The sequence below is a fragment of the Triticum dicoccoides genome, chromosome 2A (assembly GCF_002162155.2).
Source record: "Triticum dicoccoides isolate Atlit2015 ecotype Zavitan chromosome 2A, WEW_v2.0, whole genome shotgun sequence".
Classification (NCBI taxonomy): Eukaryota; Viridiplantae; Streptophyta; class Magnoliopsida; order Poales; family Poaceae; genus Triticum; species Triticum dicoccoides.
In genome coordinates, this window is record NC_041382.1 from 772,823,790 (window position 1) to 772,832,507 (window position 8,718).

At 46.2% G+C, this 8,718-nt stretch overlaps 2 protein-coding genes across 2 annotated transcripts in view; one reads left to right on the forward strand and one right to left on the reverse strand.

Moving 5' to 3' along the window:
- Positions 1-8,718, reverse strand: part of LOC119352447 (lysine histidine transporter 2-like) — a 15,466-nt gene that overhangs the window by 5,515 nt on the left and 1,233 nt on the right. The gene's annotated exons all lie outside the window — the stretch shown is intronic.
- On the forward strand, positions 1,129-3,508 carry LOC119352446. The gene is made up of 8 exons (XM_037619076.1): positions 1,129-1,313; positions 1,397-1,621; positions 1,694-2,258; positions 2,342-2,547; positions 2,640-2,840; positions 2,911-3,042; positions 3,140-3,252; positions 3,323-3,508. Exons 1-8 carry the CDS (start codon positions 1,146-1,148, stop codon positions 3,363-3,365), a joined length of 1,653 nt encoding a protein of 550 aa, XP_037474973.1. The 5' UTR covers positions 1,129-1,145; the 3' UTR covers positions 3,366-3,508.

Here is an 8,718-nt window from a genome sequence, read left to right on the forward strand (position 1 = left end):
ATGCCAGCGTGTGGAAATAGTTAGGGGCCAGTTGGCGGAGTTGAAAAAGAAAAGTACTTCGGAACCCCCTCCGGTAGACCGAAACCATGTCGGTTGCAGATGGTGTACGTGATCGCATGCATGCAAGTGCACCAAACAATGCACACATGTGGGCACGGGCAACGTAGGCCACCACGCAAGGTTGGAACGAAATCGGACACCAAACGAACGTTGCGTCACGTCCGGCCAATGTTTCAGGTCTTTTTCACCGGGAAAATTGTAGAAAATGCGTCGACCGTCGGAAAAATATGCAAATTGGCGTGCGTGATGCCGACGGTGTTGCCAGCGTGTGGAAAATTTTTGGGGCCGGTTTGCGGAGTCGGTAAAAAAAAGTACTCCTTCGGAACCCCCTCTCTAGTAAACATAGTTGGATAAATCAACGTATTTGTGATAAAAAAAAGGTGAGCACTAGGAATTAGACTACTGATTTGTTGCTACCTATCAGACCAATCGGTAGGCGTAGGATTGAAACCATGCTACCCGTCCGATCTAGTAGGAAGGCCTGTGAGCTGCCATAAGGCCTGGGGAGATGGGGGAGAGTTTGTTTGGGAGGTTAATTTAGGGAGTGATTATGGGAAGGTAGGCTAAAAAATCGGGTCATTAGTATATGGCTCATGGCAGCCGTGAGATGAAAATATAAATCCATCGGCGTAATGAATGGGCCATGCGTATCAATCATTGGATACATGCATTAGAATCCATCGGGGGTCAAACCCTTAGCCCACGACTCCACGATCTCCACGCGCACCTCCTCCACGATCGCCATGCCCTGATTGCAGCCGCCAGCTGCCCCGACTCCAGCCTACAGCCGCCCCCAGCCATCCAGCCCTGCCGCCCGCCGCCCCCAGCCATCCAGCCCCGCCGCCCGCCGCCCGCCGTCCGCCGCCATCAGCCCGCCACCCTCCTCTCGCCGCCAGCAGCTCCTCCGCCCACCACCAGCCGGCCCCGTGGCAAGACGCCAGCAGGCAGCCGCCAGCAGCCCCGCCACCTGCACGAACGGGCGCCTGCGTCCACGAACGGCCGCCGCCTCGACGACCGATCGCCCGCCACGTCGACGATCTGCAGGTCACCGTCACGTCCACGATCCGCCCCCCGCACGAACAATAATGCTTTTGATGTTTATGCAGTACATGTACTGGGAGAAGGTCCAGCCAACTTCAGTAGAAACATTCGATCCTTTGTTGTCGGAGTACCCATTGATGGTAAATTGGTCTGAAATGGAGGCTAAGAAGCGTGATAGTTACGACACAGAGAACGACCGTGGTCATGGCACGGTAAATATTTATATCTTGTAGTGCATGCATTAATTCTAGTACATAACGGATCACTTATTTTTAATTTGTTCAACATTTCACAGATTGATGATTTAATAAGTGAACAATATAGACATGCCAGAATAGCAAAAGAAGCAATAATCGAAGAGGAAGATACCGAGCCACCTACACCTAAAGGTGGAGGCAGAACTAGAAATGGTTGTAAGCCCACGGCTTCATCGAGCAGAGCCGGTACGAAAGAACACGTCATGAAATGCATAAGAGATATGCAGAAAGAGATACGTCTAATTCCTGAGAAATGTGCTGAGGTAATTATTAATGTGTACTTTATTTTACGTGCGCAACTACATGTACTTATTGTCTTCCATGTGTTCTTGCAGATATTGCTCGAGAAGCTAAGTAAGAAGGGTTTGCTGGTGAAGCGAAGTGGGGACTTCCGTGATGAGCGCGCTTATGAGGACGAAAGTGATGAGTGTGTGACAAAGTACAAGCCAAAGTATCATACGGAAGTTACTTCATCTCCTTTGGAAGAACGCGCGGAGGAGAAGATGGATGCATCCTTCACGGGTCCAAATGGTACGAACTTTCCCAATGACAAAGGCATGCAGTCCAGTACACCCGGTAAAGGTGATGAAAACGACCCCTTTATTATTGAGGACAATGGTTCACCCAGGGAAGCATCACCATCATTAGGCACGAATGATTTTCCTTCACTTACTAGAAACCCACAGAAAGAAAATGCAGTATCAGCCGGGTCTAGCGCTGGAAATTCAGCGGAAGGTAGTTACCCTAGTCTAACAAGAATCTGTACGGACGCGATTAATAATGGGACTAAGGAGCATGATAATGGGACTATGGAGCATGATGTGAAGCGGAAACGCCAAAAGTCAAAGTATTGTCTGTCCCCCTACCAGCAGGACGGTCCACGCAAACGTGTGAAAAAAAGTAAGTTAATTGTAAGCATTTATAAAGCTTTTTATGTCCTAACATTTGTAGTTAATTAACTACATGTCCGCTCATTGCTGTAGGTCTGTTTCGTATACGTGATGTTCTCCTTAGTACGGACTTTATGGATGAGAATCACATAGAGGGCGCGAGGGTTTATATCGACACGCTAGCACACTCGCCGAAGCATTGTGCACAGACTGTGGTCCACATGACGGGAATAGGTGGGGAAACGTGTACGGCGGAAATGCTTCAAGCTATCACTTCGGGCCAGTGGTTGAATGGCGCAGTAAGTATGAGCATTATTTTATGTTCTTATACACTTATGTTGTATTAAGTACATTTTCTAACTGTCATTTTTTGGCTTCTCAATTTTGATAGGTCATCAATTGTTATTCGAACCACTTGCTGACTAGTACTCCTATGCCTGATCGGCATGTTCTAACATCATGGGTGTCACACTGCCTTATACAGCGCGCTGAAGGAAAGCTGAAACACTCGAACATGAACTACATGGAATTTTTCACGAAAGAATCGAAAACTGTGTCAAGAGTAGTTGACGAGTACTTCGCAAAAGATAAGGTATTTGCATTTCAAACAACTGTTGACAGTACATAGCAAACTTTTTGTACATAACCTTACTGTTTTGTAGGCATTTTTCCCTCTAAATGTGAACAAGAATCATTGGATAACCATTGTCATGCACAATAAGAAGGAAGAGTTTCAAGTTCTAAATTCTACTGGTAAAATAAGCAAGGCAGTTCATGCGAAGATTGCTTCGATGGTAACTTAACAACTTTGCATAACATGAGTACATTTGTATGTTCGTAAGATGTCCACTTTGTACATGCTTAATATTGTTTTGACAAATTTTTTTTCAGAGGGCAGAAATTGCTGTAGATACAAATCAGGTAAACTCTGCTATAGGTACACATCATTCAGATGTGTCTAAATGGCCAATACAGGAGTACAAAATGCCGAGACAAACAGACGGGTAAGCTCATAGTCGAATGCATATGTAATTGTGTTTTCCATCATGACTTGACTAGCATTTTCATTTTCAGAGTGTCTTGCGGACTTTTCGTGATGAAATGCATCGAACTCTAGGATGGGGATGCCTTCAGACATGACTTTGACCAAGACGAGATCAATTCTTCAAGGGGACGCATTCTCGCGGAAATACTTTTTTCAGAGAGCAACACACTTACTAGGGTGAAGTTGAAGATTCTGAAAATTATGGAGAAGGAATAAGTGGGAGGAATTGTGTAGGGTTTTTGCCCCCCACATGATTATGCCTATTTGGTACCATTTCATTATTGTAATAATGGCAGAATTTTGGTTTTAGCCACGTAGATGATTATGCCTATTCGGTGGTTTGGTGATTGAGACAATTTTTGCTACTGTTACAATCGATTATGCATCGCTACTGATTTTCTATTTGAAGTGATTATGCCTTGTTCCTGGGCCGGCGCTAATTCACAGGAGAACAACCAGTGGGCCGGCCCGTAGCGCGCAAAAGAGCTGTAGCGCGAAAACGGCCAAAAAATGCATGCGTCGCGCGGAGTCAAACTCAGGCCACATACAGCGCAAGGGAATGGCTACCACTGGACTACTAGTGTACTTATTATTTAGTGCAGCGCGCACTTCTTAAGAGCTAACACAGCAGCGCTATTTGAAAGAAAACAAGTTCACTTATATGGGAAAATGTTTCACCAATTGACTGGTCTGGCCATTTGACCCTTGAGCGATCCACTGTCCGTCAGTTGTGTTGCCGGCCAACTGCGGCCACATGAGCCCCTGGCCTGTGTGTTGCGTCTGCTCTACTACAAGGCTCCAACATCAATGCCTGCCGGTCCTGGACCGAATTTCGCTGAGACACATCGGTACAAACACAACAACAAAGGCTACACCAAATTACCCATTTCATAAGCAATAGCTTGCATGGACTGCACATCAGTACATCACACACAGCAGCAAGGCAACACCAAATTCCTCATTTGATAAGCAGTAGCCAGACTTTTTCTTGCAAGCTCCGTCACAAACAAAATATGAGAATACAGCATGTTAAAATTGTGAACTCCTTCACACGAAACATTACAGAAAACATGGCAATTAATTCAGTACATAGGATAGATGTCCACATAAATATTTTGACAATCATAATTCAGTACATACGATAGATGTTCATATAATTATTTTGAGAAACATAAACAAAACACTTATTAAGTTTTCTGGCGCCGCACACATGCTCACATAAATAAGTAACAACTTCCAACATGACTCATGCAACCAGTTTTCTTCTTCCCACGATCGAAGCCACTTTTCTACGCCCGGTACCTGAAAGAAATATAAAGAACGCGTGTGAGAAAATATAGTCGGTAAAATCGAACACACAACACAACTGAAATAAGAATGTAAAACTTACTTCTCGTTTAGACTACATGTCGCCTTGTTATGACCTGGTAAATTACAAAGACTGCACAACGGACCACTTTTCTTCTCTCTAAAATCTTTAGGTCTAGCATTTTTCGTAACGTCAGGGCCACCCTTTGACCGGCCTTTCTTAGGTGCACCCTTCGTTGAAACTTTCTCAGGATCACGTATACCTGTTGCACCTTCTTCCGCTTGAATTGCCTGCTTTGCAAGTAGAGCACACCTTCTGCGTCCTATGAGTTCCTCTTCCGTGATCTTCTTCCTTGCTATTATACCGTCTAGGCACTTCATCAATTCATCAAACAAGAAGGGATCATTTGCTGCAACATGAGCAGCTTCTGCTGATTTTATGCTCACTTGACTGTACCGTTCTCTCTCCTCAGGCCCAGACCAACCCCAACCAAAAAGATCACTCTTGTGCTGCGCTGGCAACCCATCTCTCGCATCTTTCGACAATCGATGGAGGACACAACACTTTGGTATTTGAGACAATTTAAGATGATGCAGAACAAAGAGAATATGTTTGCAAGGCAGCCCTTTGCGAACCATCCTGCGACACGTGCATGATAAGGTTTCTTCTGAGTTACCTGGTTCATACACAACATTATACCTAAACTTGTGGTTATTCTGCCATGTGACGATGAAGGTCTGGCGCTCAATTCCCACCAGCGTCTCAAATATTTCCAGTTCTCCCATCTTCTTCAAATCATTTTGCAGAATGTAGAAATTAGCAGGAGTGAATACTTTGGCAGCATGCTCCTCAATGTCCTTATACTCACTAACCGCCGGTGGTACTTTCTGATTGGCCTCACAGTCATCATTCGCCTCGTTCTCACGGAGGCGTACTATGCAGTTCTCATAATGCACTACCAAATCAACAATGGTCATACCATAGTCGAGGTGAAGGTGAAGGGAGGAGTTGAGGCTTTCGCTCCTCTGGTTACTACGCATACCAAGAAAAAAGCCATCTGAAAGATACGATGCTGCCCACAGTCTCCTCTTCCTATACATCCTCCTCAGCCACTCTTCAGTTTTATCCGTCTTCCATTTATTGACAAAGGCAGTCCATCTCTTCTCAAAGTTCTCTTCAAAGGTGGCATAGTACAGGAGCGATCTAAACTCATCTAGTGACTTGTAATGTAGGTGTCTCTGCATATTTTTCTCGATATGCCACGAGCAAATACGATGGAGCACATCTGAAAGGACACTCCGAATCGCTCGGAGCATTGCAGCATCACCGTCTGTGATAATTGACTTTGGCTTCTGCTGACAGTTTGCCCTCATAAAAGTCTGGAGCAGCCACACATGCGTCGCTTCGGTCTCGTCGGAAACAATGGCACACCCAAAAACTGTTGTGCAACGGTGGTTATTAACTCCGACGAAGGGGACGAATGGCATACCATATCTGTTCATCTTATACGTGCTATCAAACACGACCACATCTCCGTAGTCCTGATAGTCCCTCCGCGACTGTGCATCGCACCAGAACATACACTTCAACCGCCCTTCCTTATCTAGCTCGTACTCGAAGAAGAAGTCTGAGTCCTTCTCATTTCAGCAACTCATAATGCCCACTGCCGTCTCAGCATCACCCTTTGCTACGAGCTTCATCTTCTCTCTGCAGCAAAGATTGTACACGTCCCGCCTAATAAGTCCGCATTTGTCGTATGAACCGTACCTACTGATGAAGTTGTCCACAATTATATGCTTCCTGATTCCAGCCCCTTGCATAGCCAGTATCTCTGCCCTCGTGCCATCTCCAATCCGTCTGTGTGACCACAAAAAAGGAACCTCGTCGGGTCGAGCCATCGCGTGGTTATGATCATCCACGAATGACGCGACGAACCAAACTCCTCGTGCCCTGTCCAATTTTACCACCATCTGTGCACCGCACTCGCATCGAGTCTCGGGTCTAAGCCTGCGGGTGCGACCCTCCATGGTTATGAATTTCCTCTGCCTTCTCCCTGCCCTAGAGCAGACAAACCGCCTGAACCGTATTATTCCTGAAGCACCCTTCCCTCGTTTCACCTTCTCTCTCCTGATGCTGAACCCATGTTCTTTGGCGTGCTTGTTGTAGAATAAATATGCATCCCCTTGTGACCGAAAAGTCATAGCCATGACCTTCCAATGTGTCTCCAACATGCGCTGCTGGTATTGAGCCTCCTCAATGTCCATCTCTGCTTCATCGTCACCACCATCAGGACCATCTGAACCCTCCTACAAAATTACATATGAAACTATGTCAGTTTTTATGATCTATTACAAACTACGGCGCGCGTTAAAAAAAGTTTGAACGAACCTGGCTCAAGTTATCGGCCCACGATTCCTCAAAATTATTTTGCTCATTCTCAACGTCCACATCTTCCTGTAAATTAAAAACATAGACAAATTATTACACATATGATGCTCTGCCAATTGAAAACTGGAATCAAATAGACTTCACTTACGTTTTCACTATCTGCACCATGTTCATTATTTGCAAAATCCTCTGAAGGTAAGATATCATATGATGACCACGAATCGTTATCACTGTTGTCATCTTCTTCATTACTAGGATCGTTATCGGTCCGACCGACATCATTTGTACCATTATCATCGGCCGTAAATGAGGTTTCTTCGTCCATTTAAACACACGTTACTACCAACACTGCACATCATTGAAAAACACATTATCCCACGTTAAATTCTAAGTTCATGCACTGGGACATATAGATGAATAAATTGCAACATTTAACCTATGAGCATTTAAAATGATTTCTTTCTAAATCTAACTCATCTACTCGAGGGACAGAAATTCCACCTTGGCGCCCTTTAAAGTGTAAAGCCAGACAAACTACTTAGGCTCAGGCACATAACTCCGAGCCCCTGACAAAATGCAATGCAAGTAGTACCCACATGAACTGATGCAACTATGTGATGAAGATACCCTACATGTGGTAGAAACTTTGAGCACGCTTCGGAACAAGATGGCGCAGCTTTAGCAATGCAAGAAAGGCATCTGGCCGCGCTAACTGCAGACATCTAAGGCATGTACAACTCATGTGAATCCTTTGCTGGTTGAGTCAATTCTAAGCTAGAGCAAGTAACATGCTACTACAAGGAATTAATGGCATGTGGAGGGTACTGCTGCCTGCTGCTGCTGGATCCACCATACGGCAGGAACAGGAACTGGAAGCTTAGTAGAGATCCAATCTTTCGCCAGTGCAAGAAACAAAACTGAAGCAGAGAGAGCACTGGGATTTATGTAGAACTAGAATTTATTTATTTTCTTGGTACCAAACACAATTAAGACCACTCTAGAACCACCACCTGAATGGCGAGCATGCAGTGTAACTGAACACAAACATCCATCTAGTGATGAATGGCAAGTACAGCACAAACGTTGTACATCTGAACACAGGTGAAGACCACATGAATTCCTAGTGGGGACTGAACCGGAAGTGGACAGTGAGTACCTGACGGATCCGCGGCGGCGGACGAGTTAGGTCAACGTCGGCGTCTTGGACGAGTGTTGTACGCGCCGTGGGACGTCCGGACAGTTACAGGCGACGGACGCGGCGTCGTTGCGGAAGACGGCGACGTCCAACTGTCCAAGACGTGGCCGGCCACTTCCCTAACCGCCGACCGCGACGTGGGAGATGACGGGGTTGGAACCGCTGGCGTGGGAGATCGGGATGGTTAGAGGCGGCCGTCAATGCGGAGAACGGCGACGTCCAACACCAGGCCGGCCACCGGCGACGGCGGTGTTCCACTCCTCAGCCCACCCGCGACGATCCAGATCAGCCGCCGCGTGATCGCCGTGCGGCAGGCCAGATTGATCGAGTCCTCGTGCAAGTATTTTTTTCCTCTACTCGGGTGGCAGGCCAGATCGATCGAGTCCCTCTACTCGGGCGGCAGGTGGGATCGATCGAGTCCTCCTGCAAGTTTTTTTTCTTCTTATTCACATGTACTCGTATGACCGGGATTGTACGTCTACGATACAAGGTGGGTATACGTTTCTTCCGTATGACCTTTCTGCCCTTCTACG